Raw genomic sequence first — 24,876 nt, 5'->3', positions numbered from 1 at the left:
CGAGGACTGCACGCTGAGAACCACTCAAATAATACACGCTATAACAAAAAATATCTTTAGACAAAATAGAAAAAAAAAATCAATAACTATTAACATTGATAGGACTTTAATATTTATACACATACAGTATTTTGAAATTGTTTAAGAACTGATAAAATAAGAGAAGGGGGTGCAAGAAGGGTATATATAGTATATAGGATATGTAAAACATACACAAAATGCATTTGCACACATATATCTTTCATCTTTCTATCTTTTTTTTCCCACTAAACACCTGACCATTTTGAATGTAGGAGGTAATTGAAGATGCAGAGAGAGAGATATTACACCGAGGTACAAAATAAAACAAAAATAAAAAATAAAGTTCCACATGTTATAGTTAGAGAAATATCACTTAAGTACTTTATTTGACAATGTTTTGTTTGAGAATTTTTTGATATCTCTGAATTTTTACAAATTAAAAATAAAGAAACTACAAGCAGTGAGTAAACACATTCATTGATGAAAGCTGTATTTTCATGTTATTTACTTTTATACATTGTAATATGAACAAAATTTTCTAGGTTTCATTTTGAACTTTTATGTTTTAATGTCTAGATATTAATTTGTAATTAGCATAATCAATAATACAGTATTCTTTGCACATTTGCTGGTTTTTTACTTTTTTCCCCCCCAGAGGTTCCTACTTTGACTTTGTTTTTTAATAGCTTCATGATGAACTGAAGCACACAAAAAAAGAAATAAAGTACAGTTTGTCAACTTTGATGATTCTGGGCACAGGCATTAGCTGTGTGGTATTGTGAAATCTTAGGATTTTCCCAGTTATTCCAGTTCTCTTTCACTCCATAAATGTGTTGGTAGATTAAGTATGAATGAGTGAGTTTGCAACTTGGCCCTGTGATGGCTTAACACCCCATCCAGCATTGTTTCCTGCCTTGTAACCAGTACATCTGGGACAAGCGTCTGCCCCTGTAGAACTGTACTGAAAAAAGTGTTTTTGGGAAATGATCAGAAAGATAACTGACAAATGCACGGTATATGTACTCATTATTTTAGTTCTACCACACAGCCAACTCTGATAACTATAGCATGGCTTCCTATTGTTTGGAAAGATCATAATTTGTTTCTTCTTTTGAATTTTTTAAAAATATGCTTTTCTATACATGAAGTACAGTGACCACGTCTCAGCCAATATGGTAGATATGGGAAAAATAATATTGAGTTAATAGTAATGTTTTGATTTTATATATTTGCCTGTATCAAGCTGACAAGCTTTTAATTCTGACAGTGTCACTGGATGTATATTTATAGGTTTGGATACAAATAAAGGTGTTTTCAAATTGATTGCATTAGGATGCAAATAGCATAATAATCTGCACTAAAAACAAACTAATCTTTTCTTGTTCTGAGAACAGTGCAGTATACTATGATGACTTAATTCTACACATGTTATAAGGCAAAAATGTATTGACTAGAACGGCTTCATGCCCATGTACATTCTCTATCAAGTTATACGATTTACCCTTCAAGTTACTCTAGCTATAAACATACCGATTACTGCACTGTGATTATACTGTACAAAGTACAGTCTCTATCATATAAGTTCTTTGATGTGAGCAGATGAAGGAGGTTGCGCGTTTTCTTATTAATTTGAAGAGATGTGAATATTTCTACAATAAATGTTTTAGAAAAATTAATAAAACCCACAGTTCTCACAATGTTTCCATTTTCTTAATTTAAATGATAATTCAACATCCATCCATCCATCCATTTTCTAACCCGCTGAATCCGAATACAGGGTCACGGGGTTCTGCTGGAGCCAATCCCAGCCAACACAGGGCACAAGGCAGGAACCAATCCTGGGCAGGGTGCCAACCCACCGCAGTAATTCAACATTAGATTTCCTAAAAAAAATAAAATCCTCAAAACTTTTCTCTGAGGTTCTGCTTCTCTTCAAATGGGAATTTCATGAGCTCTCAATCCGCAACACTCTGCTACGCTTCATCTTAAGCCTGGAACAGAGCAGGCTAAGGGATACTATGTACTTTTTTAAAACCTGGTGGGACCTAATCAATTATATTTTAAAATAAGCATTTATTGTCAATAGTTTTACTCTGGCTGTTGGCCTTCCTCTCTTTCTCAGAGGTGGGGAATGATTTGAATTTAGTTTTGTAAAGTTTTGACTTGATTGTATGGAATAAGTTTTTAATAAATTCAATAAAAGATCAAAAAAAGATGCCATGTACTTTTTTTTGTTCTTTATTTTGCCTTATACAATTTCTCGTATTAGGAATTTGTTAGTTTTCGCATACCCCTTGGGGTCAGAGCGCAGGGTCAGCCATTGTACAGCGCCCCTAGAGCAATTGTATGGCGTTATTTCAGTGCCACTATTCTGAGCACACGTAAAAAAATATTGCAAGTGCAAGTGTTGCATTTTGAGGAGAAATTTATTTTGAGCGTACAAAAGCTGAATTTGAGTGAACAAAATTCATTGCTGCGTGCAAAAAATGTATTTCAGTGTTTGCACTTATCCATATACACACACACACAATAGCACCCCCTCTCGCTCAGTTTTTTCATTTGCGCTTGCTCGCAATGTGTTGCTTGCGCTCACAACATTCTCTGCTGCAAGCGCTCAACTCTCTGTACACCGTTATAAGTGTGCCACAAAACCAACCAATCACAGACTTGGTTTCAAAAATTCTGATTGGCTCTTACGGTCTCCAATCAGCTCGCTAGCTGCTGCATTCCGGAAACAGTCCGAAATGTAGCTAAATCCAGCTAAACTCAATTAAACCCCAATTTGCGGATAATATCTTTAATTATTTTATTTTAAAATATATTATTTGTTAAGACTATCGTTGGTGTAGTACTCTCCCAGTCAATGCCTGGATCCTGAAGCTCCTTCAAATCCACAAACATATATAATAGTCATTATTCCAGAATAGGTACTTTTGGGAGTAATGTTATTTTGTGTAAGCGTTTTTTCCAATAAATACAACAATTTAAAAAGAATGCCTTTGTTTTCATGTTCTTCTTACTGTGATTTACATTAGTGGTAATTGATAGGCAAGAATGTATAAAATCACCAGAAGCATCTCGCAGATGTGCCACAATGAATGCAGCAGCTAGCGAGCTGATTGGAGACCGTAAGAGCCAATCAGAATTTTTGAAACCAAGTCTGTGATTGGTTGGTTTTGTGGCACACTTATAACGGTGTACAGAGAGTTGAGCGCTTGCAGCAGAGAATGTTGTGAGCGCAAGCAACACATTGCGAGCAAGCGCAAATGAAAAACTGAGCGAGAGGGGGTGCTATTGTGTGTGTGTATATGGATAAGTGCAAACACTGAAATACATTTTTTGCACGCAGCAATGAATTTTGTTCACTCAAATTCAGCTTTTGTACGCTCAAAATAAATTTCTCCTCAAAATGCAACACTTGCACTTGCAATATTTTTTTACGTGCGCTCAGAATAGTGGCACTGAAATAACGCCATACAATTGCAGGTTAAGGGTCTTGCTCAAGGGCCCAGCAGAGTAGGATCTCTTTTGGCAGTGACAGTGATTCGAACCGGCAACCTTTGGGGTACTTGCCCTAATCTCTTTTTGGTAGAACTGAAACCATCTAAAATAAGCCTGGCCTTAAGTGAGGCTTACTTGCGAAGCACACTTCATAAAATACCCTGACCCTGATATCAATAACATATCTGATATGAAGTAGCCCCACCCACCAAAAAATGGTCATTTCATGCTGGATTTGCTTTAGATTAGATCATCTGTCAGTGAACTTATTTTCAGCTGTCAGGAAAATACTTAATATCAAATATCTAAATAATGTATAAAAACACCAGCAGGCTCATATTTATGAATACATTCATTAACTTAAACCATATGAAGAAAAATAAAAAGATGCACTGAAACAGTCCAATCTACAGTATGTAAGTCTGTGCAAACCGCTGAATCTAATCTTAAAACCCATATAGAATATTCTGTGTATGCATGACATTGATGATCTCATCACTGACATAGAATTCTCTTAAGGTGATTTGATATCCATGTAAATATCTTAGACCATCATGCTATTCTTCCTTAATGTTTCGATTTCTATCCTAGTCACAAAATAAACTATTACTTGTTTTTAACCTTTATTATTCATAAAAGCATTTTTGATTTTGTACAACTCATTATTTACATTTCTCCAACTAAACGTTTGATTGCTATAACTAAACTTTGCCATCATGTCTAGATTATACCACACCTGCAAAAATCAGAATGATTCTTTTGTACAGATTGCTCTCTGAGAATCAGTTTAGAGTCTTGTTAAAATACTGCATGCACGTTCTTTAAAAGACTTGTTCTTTAATTATACTGACTTAATCCATAGACTATGTAAAAGAATTATATTTTTATAATAAATCAACTGCTAAAGTCACTAAATCATGCTGAATTTCTTTATTTTTCAAACATTCAATATTTTCTTAATTTTTTTTTTTTTGTAGGGTGTAACAAAACATGAGGAAATCCACAAACAGCTCACCTGCATTTGAACCTGCTCCTGAAGGCATTCTGTTAATTTCCTCTCAGATCACAACAGTAATCTAAGGCCATAAAACATACCAAACCACTAGAGATCTTTAAACAAGGGTAAATAAGACACAAATGCAATGTAGAAATGACATATCACAAAGCTCTTATTATCTCCACTTAATCTTCTATGTAAAAGTTCCTGAACTCAGCTGTTACTAGTACTGTAGAACAATGACATTTAATTAAACTGCATTACATAAACTGTTAACCTACACTAGTATGTAAAAGAACTGCCTTTCACATGGACAACAAAATCAGCAGAGATACCAACCTGCTTAAACAAATAAGACATTCTAATCACTGGCACTAAGTTGCTCCTGACTTTACATTTTACAATGATGTCTGCAGTATTTCAACCTTCCACTCAGACTTAAAATCGTGGTGTTATTTTAAAACTTCTTCCTTTGAAAATCATTGTACAATTGCCAGCCAATTAGCTTTCTGTTGCTCAAGGCATGATGCAAACTATAACAGTAATATTAAAACTCTAAATAATATTCACTGTAATCCACAATCACATTTAAATCTCTGCAGTAAAAAAATGAAATTAATACATAGGAATTGGAGAACCACATTTGCTTCATCAAACTCTGTCTCCCTCCTTTGTAAATAAACGCCATTAAAGTTGCCTCTGCCGACTTAACCACTTACTTCCCAATTCCAGGTTCACATACAAGCCTTGGTGTCATACAGCGTTTAATTCCTTTAACCTTTAGGCCTTCATAGGAATATTAAACTGTTGTTTGGCATTCTTACCCTCGTCATAAATTAGTTTAAAGTGATGTCATACTAAAGCCAATATACTAATAAGATTGATTAGAAAATGAAATTTACCTCGAATTATCAGAATACTTTAATAAAATCCAGCAGTCACAGTGAGAGATTAGAACCAGTTTTGAGGATATTTGCAATATGCATTACTGTGTGTACCTCTTAAAATAGCATGTTACTAAAGGCAAAAAATATACCACATATAAATATATATTTTCCATCCACAAAATACACCCGTTGCTCATGGAATACCACTTTAAAAACTTTAATTCAAAATAAATTCAAGTATTTCCCTCTGTAAATACAGAAGGATCATAGCTCTAATAGTAGCACTTATAAAAGGTATTTTTAAAGAAAATTCACCACTTCTTAGATTAACATAATGAATAACATTTTTAATCATTACCTTTAATTTATAAAAAGTTATATCTCCCAGTATTTGATAAACTTTCACATAATATAGAGCTTCCTCGTCAAACTGCAGAGGAGAGGAGCAAAGGGACAATGCTTTGAGATAGTAGTGTTCGGTGAGCTCAAACTGATCAAGTAGATAGTAGACAGAAGCCAGCCGGTGATAAGAAACTCTTTCATTCAAATGATCACCTGTTGGTAACAACAACCAATAAACACTCAAAGAGCATCAACATTCTACATAAAAACATCATTTATTTTAGTACAAATTTCTTCATTAGAATAAAAACAAAACTTTTTTTTGGCTGAACAAAAGGATTAAACATAGCCTACCTTGTTATTATTTAGCACTCAAACAAAAAAAAAATCACTGAATTCACCTACACTACTTCAATATCAGTTCCATGCATTTACAGTTTTCTGAATAAATAAATGCTAATATTTATATGTGATTATGCACAATCCGCTTCATTCTATGTTAAGAGTTCTTGCTGACATAATGAGTTTAAAACATCTAGCACGGATATGACTGCTTAATCTCTCCACCTGGCTTGAAGTGAAAATATTTAACTCATTTAAAACCTTTTCACAGCTCATACTCCAGTGCATAATATGGGGGTCAAAACTACACACAACAGTGTAGATGTGGACAGCTGAGGTATAATCTTATTAAACTAACAACTTCATTAATTTACATGTGTCATTTTATTATTTTAATTTTATATGTGTTCCATTTTATATTAAACTTCTTTTAACATCCATCCATTTCTCACTCACTTATCTAGTTTAAGATCATGGCAAGTAATTAGTATAAGTCAGGAACCCACCCTGCTTGAGGTGTTAATCTATTGCAGGTTTCCTTTACTGCATTATCTAAATTTTGTTCAGCTATTTCTGATGATTTTGTTGCTGTATATCTCAATAATTTAGTATAAAAGGCAAATGTGTGAAACATGACATTCAAACTTGCCTTTCTAAGTCTTGGTTGTTGGATGAACCTATGCGTCAAATACCATCTGGCTGTACTCTGACACCCAGGAATGTGATTTTTACCACCAGGACTTCTATGCAAACAAAACGTTGTACGCTTTCCTACTCCGCCATTTTGTTGTCTCATGAAAACATCCTATTACCTAGATAATACCCTCAACAAAGGTTGAGCATTTCAAAGGAGAATTATAGTACAGCATCTGCACTTCTAGCATAAGACAGACCAAAATGAATTGGGTGTGGCTATACATTCAAGCTTCACCAAAGCGTGGTATACAAGGCATGTAAGACTGCACATAAAATGCACCTGATATGTTAAATCAAAAGTTTTCACTGATTACAAACACTCAGCAGATTATGCTAGTAAAAGAGAATACAGTAAACCCTTGCTTATCGCGGTTATTCCGTTCCAGACTCTGCCGCGATAAATGAATTTCCACGAAGTAGGACTCTTTATTTATAAATCAAATATTTTCGCAGTTAGAGCATAGAAAACAGTTTACGACCTTCTAAATACATTTTCTAACATTATTAGAGTCCTCTAGACATGAAATAACACCCTTTAGTCAAAAGTTTAAACTGTGCTCCATGACAAGACAGAGATGACAGTTCTTTCTCACAATTAAAAGAATAGGCTGCGTCAGGAGCAGAGAATGTCAGAGAGAGAGAGCGCGAGAAAAGCAAACAATCAAAAATCAATAGGGCTGTTTGGGCTTTTAAGTATGCGAGGCACCGCCGGACAAACAGCTGCAAGGAAGGCAGAAATGTGAAGGTAGTCTTTCAGCATTTTTTAGAGAAGCGTCCGTATCCTCTAGGCCAGTGTGCAAACAGCTCCTCTGCTCACACCCCTCCGTCAGGAGCAGAGAATGTCGAGAGATAGAGACAGAGGCAAGCAAACAAACAAAAATCAATATGTGCTGTTTGGGCTTTCAAGTATGCGAAGCACCGCACGGGAAGCATATCATATATCATTGAGGAGTTTTATTTAATATGTAATACGTGCTCTGATTGGGTAGCTTCTCAGCCATCTGCCAATAGCATCCCTAATAGCGTCAAAAGCGAGGGATGACTGTAACCATGTGAGGGTGAAAGTCAATAATCTTTACATCGGCAAAAGATACACATTCAATGTTGAAAATGAAGCCTGTTTCACTGGTATGTTACAAGCTTGGACATGCCACACAATATTATACCTTATTATTGGCCACATAATGCAGCACTAAATAGCCACTAAGGAAAACCATAGGGTTTAAAATGTTCCTGAAAATCAGACAATTTCTTCCTACTGTCCCTTAGAGTGTCACAACTGACTTTGTCTGTAAGCAATGACCCCTGAGGCCTTGTTTAACAGAGCAAATCGAGTCAGTGAACTAATCTGAAAAAAAAGAGTAAAATATAGTTAATTTTTCTCTTATTTTTTATGTTCTAACCAGACAAAAAGTTAGAGTACTTATTGAAAAAACCATGCAGAGAGTATGAAAACTACTTAAATTGGTTGTGATCCACGATTTTTCAGTTTTTTCCTCAATAACTCTTATGGCGCTTTTCCACTGCACAGTACGGCACAGCACGGTTCAGTACAGCTCACCTTGGCTCGGCTCAGTTCGGCTCGGTTTGCGTTTTGACTGCAGTTTAGTACCGCTTTAGAGTGGGCGGGATTATTCACGTGTCGTTATAGTTGCGCCGACCTCCTGAAAAACTTTTTCATTCCGCGTCGCCCCATCCAGCTCTCGCTGGATCTGCTCCTCGGCTACCAACGAGAGGAACGTCTGTACTTCCTCAACAGTCCACGAAACAGCCATTTTTGGTTAAAGGTGCGTCCGAACCTTCGCTGGCTGTGCTAAAAATCTAGCGGGTCTGTTGTGTCTCGTGTCGCAAGTTCAGTGACACAGTAATGACGATTTTCTCCGGCCAATCAGTGACCAGCAGAGTTTACACGTCACGTTTTGGTAACGGTTCGGCGCGCTTGGAACCTCGGCTGAGGTGGTACTAAAAAAAGGACCAGGTACCAGGTACTGTTCCCAGTGGAAAACCCCCCAAAAGTGAGCTGAACTGAGCCGTGTCGTGCCATACTATGCAGTGGAAAAGCGCCATATCTATATATCAAATGGATAGTTTAGTAAGGCTATTAGACCGATCGTGTTGGCAACAGAAGCTTTGAAGAGTTATCAAGGAAATGGGGGAATAAAAAAAGAGTTGTCTCACTATAGCAAGCAATATTTGGAACCATTTTTCTCAAGATGAATATCATGCTCATTAATCATCAGACACTATGGTATCCAAGTCTGGTATTTAAACAAAATTCTTAATTATTTAATGCATACCAGTTGTAATACTGGAAGCTTAAAAAAAAAGGTGACATTTCTTTAGTAGAAATTATACAAAACTGCATTCCTTGTGTACTTTAGAAATTAATTGTAAACTACTTGACAGCAATGTGATATGTCAACAGAGTTAATTTTTAACTCTTGGTGGAATATAATCATTATCATGTGAACAATTTTACATCTAAATACAATATTACTATTATTGTGCTTCCTTTGAAGCCACATGTTTTTGTATGGTTAACCATACTAGAAACCCTGAACACAGGACAGAATTAAAACAAACATATCCTGTTTATCTGTGTCCCTGCTTCTGTTTAAAGTAGAGTAGCTATCTCAAAAAAAAAAAGGAACAGAAGCCCAAGATGTTAAAATGTCCCAGAAGACCAAATGCAAAGTGTGGGACATTACAAACCTATCCATAAATACATTAATACCAAAAAGAAAACAAGCTGTTTTTTTACTGCAATGCTCAGTATGACAAATGCATTGATGAAAAAAGGAATAGTTAATAATTGAGGAGAATTTAATTCAATTTATTCTCATCGTACATTTCACAGAAGACCACCTTAGAGCACATTCACAGAGGCAAAACTAATAAAAAAAGCTTGCTGAACCTCATTTGATTCCCAGTTAAGGTGTGTGTTGCAATCGTACCTACAGGTAGAATGTTCTAATCTAGCAAACTGCCTTACACATTTAGTGTGAAACTATTACTACTACTTTTAGTTTTTAGTCTGCCTTTTAAATTTTCAACAAAAACATTAACTAACAATATTTAGATTTTTTTTTAAATTAAGAAAACAGAAACTTTAAGTATTATTGTTACTACCTTATGTTTTACTTAAAAATGAAAAAATTCCCTTTAGGATATACAGATATGAAACATTATTTTGACAGACTGCTCTTAATAGTGTAGTAGGACAGCTATTTCAAGAGACATGTTCAGATGAGAATATTCCTATGTGATAACCCCAAATTATTTTCAGACAGTTCCCTTTTAACAAACAAAGTTCTTTACCTATCTTGATGCTAATGGAAAGCGCAATCTGAACAAACTCCACAGCTTCTCTGAAGGTTTTCAGGATCAGTAACAACTCTGCAATCTTGTTGGAGAGTCTCATTTGTGCCTTTAAGTCCTTCAGCTCAATGGCAAGTGGGAGAGCTTGGTCCTAAAATGAGCATTCGTCCTTAGTAACAAACATAAGACAATTAATATTCAAAGATATCTTTTATGCTGCAGTGAAACTTGGGCCTGAAAGTAAATACGTAATCTGGCATTACTGAGAAGGTAAATTTTGTGCGCTTAAGATACCATTTTTACAGTATCATAAAAGACTTACAGTATATCTTGTACTAATCTTTGATGGTTTACTACATAAGATAATAAAGTATTGGAACAAAAAAAAGTTATAATTAAAAAATTCTGTTTACAATTTGCTTGCCCACCACTGCCTCCTCATTTTGTACTCTTTGGTGCTGTTTTGCGTGTGATAGCAGTGATTCTGGCTGCGCTAAATCCACCACAGTCTCTTATGGCTGCCTTCCTCACGAGTTGTTCATTTGTAAACTCATGTAAAACATGCTGCAATTAAAAACTACACATAATCACAAATCATAAGCAATGAAGCGAATCATGCAGTATAGGTCTACAAGGATTCCAACTAAACTCGGATCTGTAAGCTCAATTAAATTTTACGGACCTTGTTCTCCGAAGACATAGCTGCTATGGAAACCAAGCTCAAAACTAAACAGCGAAGAGTGGTTGAAAGCTGAAAATTAATGAGACTGATGGATTGGCTGTGTGGGGGCTGGTACAGGACAAAGCTCCTTAATCAAAGTCGAACACAAATCAGTAGCCAATTTATAAAAACAAGCTATTACAAAGAACAGAAAAATATGTACTGAATATACACAAGCATTCCATGTGCTTTTAAATGCTTCAATTAGCTGCTAGACTCTTGTAAGATTTATAGCTAGGTCAGAAGAAACCACTATAAAGGGAATGGAAACCCTAGAAACCTCAGGGCTTTTTTAAATAAGGTGCAGGAAGGGTGCATGCACAGAGTAACTGAAAGCAGAGGTAGCCTAAAATCCCATAACTAGGTCATGGGAGAAGTTGGAGTACCATCCGTTCCAGTTATAGAGTGTGCTGAATGTGCATCTACTTCAAATGGGTGCGTGACGATACCTGGATTCAACCTGAAAGCATCAGTGATAGAGGCCCGACATAGGGAGTGTGTTCAATACTCCTCCAGTGAAAATACACACACACACACACATACATACATAACTTTATATTTATATATAAACAAACACTTACACACAAACGTTTATATGAGGGGGTATTATAGTTACAGGGAACTTCAATGAAAATATTAACATAAATAACCTTTAGTAAAGCACAACAATAGATTTTAGATGTGATCAGTGACTATTTTATCACAGTTTGCTAAAATAGCGAATGAGAGGAGAAGCCTATTCAGATTTAGTATTTTGTAATAATCAGGATAGAAGTCTTGGATAGAGGTGATTAAATCACTAGGTTCTAATGACAACAATCTAATATTTTTCCAGAGTGCTTACTCAAAAATTAAAACTGCTAAATTTTGATATGCCAAATTATAAAAGAAATAAAAAGGGGGTGACATTTTCAGTATGGAGTCAGATTTAATCATATCATTTTAAAAGCTTTTTATTTACAATGCAGGATGAATTCATCCTGAAATTTAGAAGCAGAAGAATTTAAAGGGGACTCTATTGTAAAAGATCAGTCAAACAGAAATTGACGTATATTACAAATTAGGAGGGCAGACTAGAACATACTGATAGTGAAATAAGAAAAAGATTTAAATTCACATTTTCTGAAGTTTGAACATGTGATGAACTGGAGAACTTCCTGTCAGTTAAATGGACAACAAAGGTGCCACTTAGTGATTTGAAATTGTAGAAAAACAAGTGCTACTTAGATTAAAAATGCCGAAATCAAACAAATTGTTGGTATCAGTTAACTATGCACACAGTATAAAACCCCCGACACATACTGTATTTTGCAGAGATCATTATACGCTACACACATTACACTATGAAAATTCCTAAAGACTAAAATGTAGAAATTGTTATCCCATTATTTAAAAAGGGTGATTGGGCTGATCCAAGTAACTACTGTATAGGCCAATTAGGTTAATGTGCATCAAGGGTAATGGAAACAATTATTAAGAAAAAAAAAAAAATCAAGCATCTCATATTAAGAGCAGGTGTATTAGTGAGCAGTCAGCACAGGTCTTGTTGGGGAAGACTGCTCTCTAATATGAAATTTGCCAAATGAGTGGAGACCATTCAGTCCATTAAACTCATTTGTTTAGCGAAGTGGTCCCAACATTGCACCAAATACTTCTTAAAATTTGTCTAGGTTTTTGCTCCAACTACATGCCTCGGTATTTTGTTACAGATTCCCACAATTCGTTACATAAAGAAGTGCTTCTTGGTTTCAGTTCTAATGCATGTCCCATTAATTTCTGCTGGTGTCCTCAACTACGTGGTCGCCATGCAGTTTCCTCTGCTCAAGACTAACAGATTTAATTTGTTGAGTCTATCAGAGTACAATATGTCCTCAAGTCCTGAGATACACTTGGTTGGTCTCCTCTGCAACAGCTTCAATTGCTGCTATATTTTTCTTATAGCATGGAGACTAAAGCTGCACAGAGTACTCCAGGCGTGGTCTCACTAGTGCACTATATTGTTTGAGCATACCATTTCTTAATTTATATTCAACTTGCCCTAAGATTTTGTCTTTTTAATTGATTCTGCACATTTTCTAGATTATGAAAATGTTCGGTCAACATAAACTCCTATATCATTTTCAGAGGTTGCTTACATTAGGACAGTGTCTCCCAATGTTTAGTAAAAATTGACATTCCTACAATTTCCAAATCTTTTTTTTTTTTTGTTCTTTATTTCGCCTTATACAATTTCACGTATTAGGAATTTGTTACTTTTCGCATACCCCTTGGGGTCAGATCGCAGGGTCAGCCATTGTACAGTGCCCCTGGAGCAATTGAAGGTTAAGGGCCTTGCTCAAGGGCTCAGTAGAGTAGGATCTCTTTTTGGCAGTGACAGGGATTCAAACCGGCAACCTTCGGGATACCAGCGCAGATCCTTAGCCTCAGAGCCACCACTCCGCCCTTGTCCGTCTTTGTCCAGTTCTGAAGTGTGTCCATATCTACTGTATTGTTTTTGTTGTCCTCACAGTGTCTGCCCTTCCACAAATGTTCATCTTTGAATATCACAAGTTTATTAACTATACCAAAATCTATGTCATTAACATAAATCAAAAAGTAATGGTCAAAGGACAGACCCCTTCAGTGAAGGCCTCATTCCATGTGTAGCATTCTCCATTTATCTGTACTCTTTGTCAAATGCCGGTTAACCCATTTGAGATTCAGTTTTCATCTGAATTTCAGGTTACATCTGATACAAACAGCTTCTAGCTTCAGAATTAATCTTCAATGTGGGAAGATCAAAGGCTTATTGGAATTCTAACTAAATTATTTTATATGCTTTGCTATAATTATGTAATGTTACACTAGAATTGCATGAGGAAACAACAAAAGCATACAGTTAGGAGAGGTGTGTATATTATGTAGATTGATTTTAAGCAGGCTTTTGATAGGTCCCACAGGCTAGTGATCATTAACAGAAGCACAAATTTTGTCAGCAGAGTGTAGTCGGATACAAAATTGGTAAACACTGGAAGCAAAGGGTTATAGTACAATGAACATTTTTCAGAATTAGGTCAATTTAAAAGTTGTGTTCCTCAAGGAACAGTGCTAGGGCCACTGCTTTTTATACAGTATAATTTCTAAAGAATTTTGACAAGAATATAAATGACAAGCTGACTAACTTTACAGATGATACTAGGTGGAATGGCAGATAATGTAAAGTCAGCTGAATTATTACAATGAGACCTGGAGAAAATATAGACTTGGGCTGATGAAATTTAATGCAAACAAATGTAAAGTACTATATGTTGAAAATAAAAATATTAGATACAGTATGAATGCATAATGGGATTTTTGCAGATCTTGCATGTTATGAAATGGGCCTGGGAGATATAGGAGACTGTTAATTTGATTCCTCATAAAGGTATGTTGACACAATTAAGAAGGCTAATTGGGCTATACGTTAATCCTAACATTCTATGTGTACTGTAAAACTCAAGGGAGGTTAACTTAAGCCTTTTAATGCAATTGTGAGATCTCATCTTGAGTACTATATATAGTTTTGGTGTAAATATTATAAAATAAAATAAAAAAATACACTGCACTGCACTGCACTAGAGAAGGTACAGAGAAAAGTAACTAAAATTATTCTAGGACTGCAATGTATTAAGTACGAAGAAAGCTTGAAGAGGATAAACATTTTTAGTGTAAGTAAACAGAGAGTAAGAGATGACATTACTGAATTATAAATTATGAAGGAAATTAGTGCAATCTCTCCCAGGTGATACTTTAAAACAAATTCTACAACAAGAACAAGATCAGTCAATCGTTAGAAAGTTATTTTTCACAAAGTGAATCACAGTCACAGTTAACAAGAAATGTCCTAGATAGTAGGTGTTGGAGGACCTTAAAAAACTTGATGTTATTTTGCACAAATTAGGGGAATAGGATTCTTATGTTTTGTTAAGCTGAATGGCCTCTTCACGTCAAAATTGCTCTTGTGTTCTAATAAAAGAGGAAAAAAGGTCTTTTTTTGTTCACTATTAGGACAAGAATTCTGCCTGAGAAGCTACTCAAGGTACCCTGCAAGGTCAAAATACAAGTCCAAACAAACATACCTGGACACCAGTTTTTAAAAAACATTTATGTTATGGTTTATCGGGTATCTCCTAACAGTTACCAATAACTTTAATTCCAATGCTCTTTGATTGCCATCATATCTAAGAGACTGTCCAAGTAAATAATTTTACATTTAGATAAACTCTCTGGCAAAATAATGTGAAATCTACTCTGTTATGACCATAGCATTTCAAATACATCTACACATTGCTAACTACAAAATGTGAAAGTATGGCATGATGCTACTTAATGCAAGTTAATTCTTCTCGTTGTTGCTTTATCATTGTAACTTGATATGGATATTTGTTAAACTGATTAGGATATAGCAGATTGGACAATGACTGACTGACTTATACTGCATTATTGCTGTACCTGGTCAATATGACATGTCTTATATAAATATAAGCAAAACTGACCTACAATCTAAAATTCATAGGCTCTTAGACATACTCTGTAAAATGTAATTGCTCGGTCTCTGTCCCAGGATCCATTAAAAAACACATCTCCTGCAGCTTCATAAAGTTCCAACATAAATTTTACATTTCCTGTACTGGAACCTGCATCTTGAGCTACCTACAAACAAAAAAAGTTTGTTAAAGCACTACCTAAAAATAAATAAATAAATAAATACATGTTAAAAAAATAAATAAATAAATTGGTGTAATACAAATGTACCTGCATGTAAAGGTCAACAAGTTCATTTTGCCTCAGTATGTAATAAATCTTTCCTGCCTGAAGCCAACCAAATGCTTCTTTTTCTTTTTTCTTCAAGTCAATAAAAATACCAAGACTCCTTTTAGTGTATTCAAGTGAAGATCTGTAAGCTCTAAAACATGTTAAAAAAATAAAAGCAACAAAACATTAAGCATTTATGTCAGGTATTTATGTCTTAAATTAACAACCCCCCTGCAATATTTAATATCAATTGTGCAGCCACACTCTTTAAAAATCAACCAACCTTTCAGTTCCTAAACCAAAATAAAGCTGGCTAATGGTTTCCAAGGTTTCTCCCTCCAGTACCTTGTCTCCAGTCTTCTGTGCCAACAGAAGCAGGTACTCACTGTAAATAATACACTGAGCTTCATTTGGACACACTTCTCTGTAGAAGTAACATAATAGCTGGGCAGCCTGGAGTTGGGCTAAACATCACGGGCAGAAAAAAGTAACAGGATAAGTAACTAAGCACTTCTCAATATGAAATATTTTTTTCTAAACTGGACATAGAAATGTAATGTCATGCCAATACCAAAAGATTTTAAATATTTTCTAAAACATACAATAACTTTTACCAAAACCTAACATTTATTCACAGGAAAAATTGTAGTTTTGTTAAGGTTTGCAGTGTAAAACAATGCTATTTTAACTTCTTTTTTTTTTAATTATTTAAGGAACATCGTTTTCTGGCGACCTGATTAACCTTACTGACACAGAATGGAATACTAGGGTGTTGTACCATGTTAGCCATTATGGATGCAAACAGAAGTCAAGTAAAATGACACGTTTTATTAGCTAACTAAAAAGATTACAATATGAAAACTCAAGGCAGCTCAGGCCCATTCTTCAGGCAAGATGTAGAAGAAGGGGCCTGAGTTGCCATGAAAGCTTGCATATTATAATCTTTTTAGGTAGCTAATAAAAGGTATTATTTTGCTTGACTTGTCATTGACACAGATTGGATAAGTGGTCTGCATTTTGACAATGTAAATACGGAATCACTTTATATGATATTCCTGTTGTAGTGAGCACAGATTTACATTTAAAGTGAATTAATATTTTTAACAGTAATATTATTGACTTTGATAGCATCTGTATCAAAATGGTAGTTCTTACATCAAAAAAATATATCGTAGCAAATAGCAAATGCATATATTACAATGAACAATAAAAACGTGTTGACACGACATTCTCAAACCTGCATAAGAAAAGTTAGGGTCAATGGGGACAGAGGCCAATTATGGTATTATTAGGCACAAAATAGGAACCAACTCTACACAGGACAAGAATCCTTTAAAGGTCTCGCACATTCATACTCCCATGCGGTGCAATTTTAGAGTCAAGAATAACGTATATGGCTTTGTGCATTACGAAAGAGAAAAAATAACCAAAAGAAACCTACAAGGACATAGGTACAATTTGCACTTTCCATAAAGACAGTGATTAGATTCAAACCCCCAACTTTTTTTTTTGTTCTTTATTTCGCCTTATACAATTTCTTGTATTAGGGAATTGTTAGTATTCGTATACCATTGTACAGCACCCCTGGAGAAATTGAAGGTTAAGGGCCTTGCTCAAGGGCCCAGCAAAGTAGGATCTCTTTTGGCAGTGATGGGGATTCAAACTGGCAACTTTCGGGATACCAGCGCAGATCCTTAGCCTCAGAGCTACCACTCCACCCTTAACTTTGGTTAAGATAAAACAGCTGTGACTCTACATTAAAAACATTTTGAAAGTATATCCATTAAATTTTATTTAATTAATGCTAAACATCCCTAATTTTTTGGGTTGCCATCAATGGCTGTAGGATGATATGGAAGATTTCAAACGCCTTTGGAATATGACACACAAAAATATTGCTATATCCTCAATACAATCGTATCAACCAAGTAAACATACAATTTTTTTTTTTTTTTTACAAGAGAATATAAAATGTTTTCAATGCTGAAAACTGTAGAAGCTGGTATTAGTTGGCAAAAATGTGATTAAGAGATGTCTGTCATAAAAGGGGGGCACTGGGGACTGGTGAAATGTGGAGACCCTGGGAAAGATCAACAAAATGTTAAAAGAAAACTAAAGGAAAAACTGACTATATGAACAAATGTGGGTGAGGGGATTGTGCAATAGAAGGTAAGGTCTTCCCAGTATTCCAATTTTTCTTCTTTCTTTCTTTTTAAATTAACTTTGATTCTAATTAAAATGCCCACAGCTGGACAAGGTATAAGGTAAAACTGGCTCATACAGTAGATGTTAATCACTTCTACTTCAGGATTCTCTTTTTAATTTGTACATTTGTCTAGAATTGCTGTTTGGAATTTCAGAGTTCAGTTGTCTCTAAACACTTTTAGGAGTGACCTGAAGTTTCAGAAAGAGATTTAATATCTACAACAATCCACAGTTCGCAATATGAATAATAATCTTCCTATTAAACTCAACTATTATGGAAACTTAACATTTATATTGCAAGCAGGAGACTATCTTAATTTACAGTTGTAATTCCCTAGAAATTAGGCTGACAATGAAGGCTAGGTTTGTGAAATGGATACAGGCAGAACAAACTTTTATGAATATTGTCCCAGGTGTACCGTGGTTATCTGTAGGCAGAAGCTACAGTATATAATATTTATCCTGACAAAAACTATTACATAACCCTCTTCATTTTCTTAATCTTTTACTTGAAATCCTTTTTTTAAAAATTGGCAAACTTCTTATCAAAATAATGCATAGAATTCTACAAGAATAGTGCATGTGAATACTGTATACTGTAAAAATCAGTAGCTTCAGGCTCCAAAATATTCAGCCTTTCTGAAATGTAGCACTTAGGTGAAGTAGAGTTTTTGTTCATTTGCTATATGCTCCCTATATAAAGTATTAAGGGCAAGTCTGTTGTGATATTATGTGGTTTTCTTACTACACCGTTGGGAACTGCATATCAGAAGAAAAGTGCCACTGAATGGTGAAACTTGAAAAAACAATCAAAGCAAAGCAATTACTCTAACTCAAACAAAATAAATACAAATAATCTATGCCAATTTCAATTTTATTCCAGAATTACTGGGGGTCAGCCTTCATTACTAATAGGTAGATTTGTAACGTTACTCTTCCAAACATGTTCTAAAAAACATTCAAATTTTATGCAAAATTTAGGGTTTTAACATATATACCTTTTACTACAAATTGGAAACTATAAAAATGTTTTCAGAACATAATTTCAAGTCAGATTTCCAAATTTTAGACTGGGATTGACCTTTATTAAATTATTGCTATTTTTGACAAATTTTATATCCATTAGTCTGTATGCAGTATTTGATGGTTAACCAAATACTTAATAAATAATAAACAAATAAATATTACACATTTCTGAAACATTTAAAATGTACAAAATCACTGCTGTCAGGTATTTACTGGACTGCAGCAAGGGACTGACGCACTCTCCATCACAGGCCTCCAGAGCATATCCTGGTTACAACAATTGCAACTGAAGCAATGCACTCTAGCATATGAAACTGACTACAGAAACAATTTCTACTTCAGTTCTATGTTCTGACTATGCACAATGCACAGGGCAAAGAATGGATTTGAAAATTGTGGGGAAAACCTTAAATATACTAGATTTGCTGCTGTAATGTCATCCATCGATCCATTATCCAACTTGCTATATCCTAACTACAAGGTCACGGAGGTCTGCTGGAGCCAATCCCAGCCAACATAGGGCGCAAGGCAGGAAACAAACCCCGGGCAGGGCACACACACACACTAGGGACAATTTAGAATCGCCAATGCACCTAACCTGCATGTCTTTGGACTGTGAGAGGAAACCAGAGCACCCGGAGGAAACCCACGCAGACACGGGGAGAACATGCAAACTCCATGCAGGGAGGACTCGGGAAGTGAACCCGGGTCTCCAACTGCGAGGCAGCAGGGCTACCCACTGCGCCACCGTGCCGCCTATGCTTTAATGTCAGAAGAGTTTAATTCATTAAGACATAACATCAGTTTGCTACTTTGTACTACGTAATCTGTCATTTAGTATCACAGGTCATTTTTTTCTACTTGTCTATCAACAGGTCATATGGTCATTTTAAAATCTACACTGGCAGTAAAAATAGGAATGAAAGAGTTCTTTAGAACTGCCACCAAACATCCATCCATCCATTATCCAACCCGCTATATCCTAACTACAGGGTCACGGGGGTCTGCCGGAGCCAATCCCAGCCAACACAGGGTGCAAGGCAGGAAACAAACCCCAGGCAGGGCGCACACACACACACACACACCAAGCACACACTAGGGACAATTTAGAATCGCCAATGCACATAGCCTTCATGTCTTTTGACTGTGGGAGGAAACTGGAGCACCCAGAGGAAACCCACGTAGACACGGAGAGAACATGCAAACTCCACGCAGGGAGGACCTGGGTTCACTCCTAACTGCAATGCAGCAGTGCTACCCACTGCGCCACGGTGTCGCCACCACCAAAAAAGTGTGGTGAATTGGATTTTTTTTTATTTGAAAAATGTAGAAAATTTTCATTTTATATATGTTTTATGATTAGATATTCCAAGGGAGGATAATATTTTAGCCACCACTACCAAGATTTGCTAAGAGAGTCAAAAATTTAAAATAGACATTTGTTGAAGAATACAATGTACCACAAATTAGAAGGGATCCTAATCCGTTGGGCCCTTGAGAAAGGCCCTTCACCTGACAATTGCTTCATGGGCGCTGTACAGTGGCTGCCCTTGCATTGTGACCTCCAAGGTCATACAAAAAGGCAATTTCCCCTCCAGAATGAATAAAGTATATCAACAAAAAGAGTGCTTCATTTGCTATGCTGCATTCATTAAAAAGACAACTGTGACATTTGATTGTGTGCTGTCAAGTCAGCAGCTAATAATTCCTAATATTGTATTGCCCCTTTCAAAGAGCATGAAGTCTGTTAATCTAACAGATTTTTTTTTTTTTTTTACCATAAATGATTTATTATTTGGATACATTTTTCTGTAGAATAAACAGTATAAAAGTGACTATAACACTGCATTCCCAATTCTCTAAATTATGCTTAGGAGGATCCTCTTTATCATAGGAGTACCTTTATTTACTGTAAGTTTCAATGTTTTTTCATAAGTTACATTACAGAGCAAAACTATATTTGATTATTATTGTTTTGTACTGTAGCTGTGAACATAATTTTTCAAAGAGAGCAAATATGTAAATGCACAATATGCTGTTATGAAAACAAGTTTAAAAAATTAAAGTTACAAAAGATATGCTCCAATTGTTAATACATTTTACATACTTACATTCATTATGATTGCCCATTATAGCTATAAGCAATGCCCACTCATAAAAGAACTTTGCTTTATCTTTCAGATTCTGGCCAACATAGTAGAGTCCAACTTCAAGCAAAACTTTAATGAAATGAATTTCAAAGATGTTGTTCTGCTGTTCAGAAAAAAGTTTCACTGACTTTGTTAGATAGAGCTCTGCTAGTCCCATGAATTTGGCAGTAATACACAGAAAGCCTAAATTGGCCTGTACTACAGCATGGTTCTGCCTGGATCCCAACAATTCACAAATCTGCTGGGCTTTATGGTAACTGTCCATAGCATGCTTTATGCTGCCAATGTGTCTCAGTGCAATAGCATGCAAATTATATATAGCTCCTTCTTGTAGAGTACCTTTCTTCATACCTGGACATTGCAGAAGTTCATCCAAAATATTTAAAGCTTCCCCAAACTGCCCATTTAAAATGTGTAGCCATGCAAGGCAAAGTAAATTATCTATTCCAAGAACAGAATTGTTGTTAAAAGTACTATCTGTAAATTGTTGCAAGTAATGTATTGCTTTGTTAAACAACTTATAATATTGAAACAACTGTGATAAACACAAGCGGACAGCTCTAACCAGCTTTAGTTCACCAGCTTTTTCAGCCAAAGAAATGATTCGCTTTAGGCAACTAATCATCTGTACTGGAATCCATATGACGTCTTTTCCCACATTACTTTGCTGTGGTGTATTTTTCACTATAAGGCTAGCAGCTACTAAACATTCAGTGAGTTTGCTACTGGGGTGTAAAGAAACTTGTTTAAAGCAGCTTACGGATAAATTTGGAAGACATTTTTGATCATACATTAAACCTAAATTTAAAAAATAGCTGCGAGGAAGTGAATTATGCCTTGAGTTCTCTGCCAGTAGTTGCAGTCTTTCAATAAATGGTAGAGCTCTGTCTTCCTGGTTAATTGAGATATAATGCTTTGCTAACAGGAAGCAAGCTCTTGCTTCAGCAAATGTATTCTCAGACAAAATTGCCTTCTTCAAAATATGTTTGAGTATCTCGGATTCCATTGTTGTACTACAAATGTAGTTACAAACTCCAAAGCATAAGGCGGAGATTCGTTCAAAAATTGCAGAACATTTCTCTTTGTTCTTCTGCTTTAAATATATGACAGATAAGTTTGCATAGATAGCAATTAAAAAAAACATATCTGTAAAATATCCTTTAGCCACACTAATGGCCTCCTCAAAGTAGACTCTTGCTTGGGAGAATTTACATTTTTTTGCACACAGTTTGCCAAGAAGGAAACATATCCTTGACTGAGCCCAGAGCTTTTTTGTCTTTCTCGCTGTTTCTCTTGCTTTTCCAAGGTAGTTTACTAGCTCCTCCTCAGTTCCATATCCAGAAAATAATGAACTGAGAAAGGAAAAAGAGAAGTCATAAAGGTTCCGATAATCATTCTTGTAATTGGCGCTATTTAAAAACATTATCAAGTCCTGGAATTCATCACCAGAATCTTCGTCTGTGTTAGCAATTACAAAATGCTGATCTGATGTCTGTTCCAACAGCTGAGAGCTAAGAGATGAACCTAAATGTTGGTCTTCACATAATCTTTTTTTGGTTAATTCCATGTACCAGTAATTGCTTCTTGTTTTCTGTAATTCCAGTTCTATTTTTTTGCTGCACATCTGTCCATTCTCTGTAAATATTAAATACAAGGACAGTAAATCAGCATATAATTTTACTGCTTAAAGGTGTTCTTTTTAAAATGTAACATAATGCTTCATGTTAACTGTTCTTTAACTATGTCAAAAATAATCCTACCATTTAAAGTTTTTCATATAATTGACTATTTTACATATATATATACACATACATACATATATATATATATACATATATATACATGTATATGTATATATATATGTATATATGTATACATATATATACACATATATACACATATATACACATACATACATACATACATATATATACATATACATACATACATATACATACATATATATATATACATATATATATATACATATATACATATACATATATACATATATATATATATATATATATATATATATATATATATATATATATATATATATATATATATATATATATATATATATTAATATTATATAAAACGCTGTTTTATTAAAGCACAAAAAACAAAAACATGAATAACAAATAGAATAATAAATTGTTAACCGGAAAATAAGTATTCATACTGTATAAGCAAGCTTGACAATCATAGACTTACAGCCTATAAATAGACTTATAACTTGTAAAATCTATAAAATATTATACAATGAACCAAATTCTGTTAAGAGCCGACTGTATTGGCAATGTTTTATAGCAGGGGTGTCACTTTTATCCCAGCAGTGTCAGAAATGACAAAAACGACCCCAACTGTTTTCACTCCCATAAGCCTTCCTTTTGTCTTTGACATTTCACATGTTCAACACAAATACACAAATTAAGAAATAACAAAAAAAAAAGCAAAAATTTAAAGTATGAACAAAATTAATCTGTTATTTGCAGGAAATGCTCTCTTTTAGCAGTTCTATTAACTGTGCATCTCTGTGATTATGTACTTCCACTGCCACATTAGATACTACATAGCCCTAACAGCTGAACCGCAATTGGGATAGGTTACCTCCATTGGGGTGACCATCCCTAATCCAGATAGGGGAATGGCCTCCAGGTATGGAGATTATCTGAGAAATCAGACAGGCTCACTGGGACAAATATACAGTCCCAAAGACATAACTGGCGCTATTTCTAATAGGGATTGACAGGTGGCACCGTCACCCTCAGAAAAAATACCGCAGAAGCATCAAGCAATCAACAGGTGCACCATAACCTCCAGGGAAGGAAATCCTTGGCAATTAAACTGGGATAGAGGCAAAAAGTAAACTAAAAGGATCTTTAATTAAGAAAGGCATCCTTGAAGGTGTTAGCAAAAATAAAGCCAAACAAATTTTACCAAGATTAATAAGTTGGAAAAAATAGGTCATAGTAGTAAAGGATTTTATATCAACAAATGAGAAACCAGAATCACAAGGTTTAAATTATATAGGAAATTAACACATTTAAACTGGGTGAAAAATCTATATATATATATATATATAATTCACTAAGGCAAGACACCCAAGGAAAACACGCCGGAAGGGGCGTGGATTCACTAAGCCGCCGACAAGTAAGTCACCTATGGCGCACGCAAGAAGGAGTGACGCCCACCAACTCCAAGAAGTAAGCAGTCTTTAAAAACCGAGTTTTCGGTTACGACGCACGACCGCGTGCACCATAGCAAACTGTTTTACACGCTACATACAGCAATTCACATCCGCGACAAACATGCATCTTCTTAGATGCTCCTGCAGGAACACGGAAAGTCTACGTGAGTCACAGGTGCATCTGGACTGTGCAAAGACGACAACGACTCAAGTGACGAGTTGGAGGTGAGCACAAGAGCGATGGCGGTCCGCCAGTTTTCAGTTACGGACGATTGTGTGTTGGTTTGTTCCGTGCATTGTTACAATGTTGCTTTTCTTGCTGATTTATTACATTACTGATTTTTCAAATGTTAATTTTCTTCCTGTGCTTAAAAATCATTAAAAAAACTGGCCTGATTATGCGGCGTATGGTACGCAACGGTTTGGCTAGTATTAAATAATACAAGATATTTTGTTTAATTCACAAAGATCCAACAGTCTAACCAATTTTATCTCCAACAAAATGTAAAAATGTACGCATTCTTACTTTGGCAAAGCATTCCAGATGGTTGTGTTCCCACTAGATTATCTGCAAAATATAACAGAAGTTGTAAAAAATATAGCAGGGAATATTACACTTTATACAGCCAGCTAAACAAAACAGCTAAACATTTTAATTTAATATATCTTTACTGCTAGTTTTCATTATTTCAATATTTTAAAAG

At 35.2% G+C, this 24,876-nt stretch overlaps 1 protein-coding gene across 6 annotated transcripts in view; it reads right to left on the bottom strand.

Moving 5' to 3' along the window:
* The window catches only part of LOC120527788 (SH3 domain and tetratricopeptide repeat-containing protein 1), a 69,033-nt gene that overhangs the window by 1,494 nt on the left and 42,663 nt on the right, over positions 1–24,876 (bottom strand). For 4 of the 6 annotated variants that reach the window (XM_039751605.1, XM_039751606.1, XM_039751607.1 and 1 more), the window contains exons 10-16: positions 24,699–24,740; positions 20,941–22,614; positions 15,882–16,062; positions 15,599–15,749; positions 15,374–15,496; positions 10,105–10,255; positions 5,765–5,961 (exon numbers count right to left, since the gene is read on the bottom strand). In XM_039751605.1, the coding sequence (XP_039607539.1) occupies positions 5,765–5,961; positions 10,105–10,255; positions 15,374–15,496; positions 15,599–15,749; positions 15,882–16,062; positions 20,941–22,614; positions 24,699–24,740 (2,519 nt within the window). Of the gene's footprint in view, positions 1–5,764; positions 5,962–10,104; positions 10,274–15,339; positions 15,497–15,598; positions 15,750–15,881; positions 16,063–20,940; positions 22,615–24,698; positions 24,741–24,876 lie in introns of those variants that run through there. The other 2 variants (XM_039751610.1, XM_039751609.1) reach the window with 2 other exon arrangements.

This window comes from Polypterus senegalus, chromosome 4 (assembly GCF_016835505.1).
Source record: "Polypterus senegalus isolate Bchr_013 chromosome 4, ASM1683550v1, whole genome shotgun sequence".
NCBI lineage: Eukaryota > Metazoa > Chordata > Cladistia > Polypteriformes > Polypteridae > Polypterus > Polypterus senegalus.
Note: the sequence above shows the minus strand (reverse complement) of the source record. Positions and strands in the feature narration are given on the sequence as shown.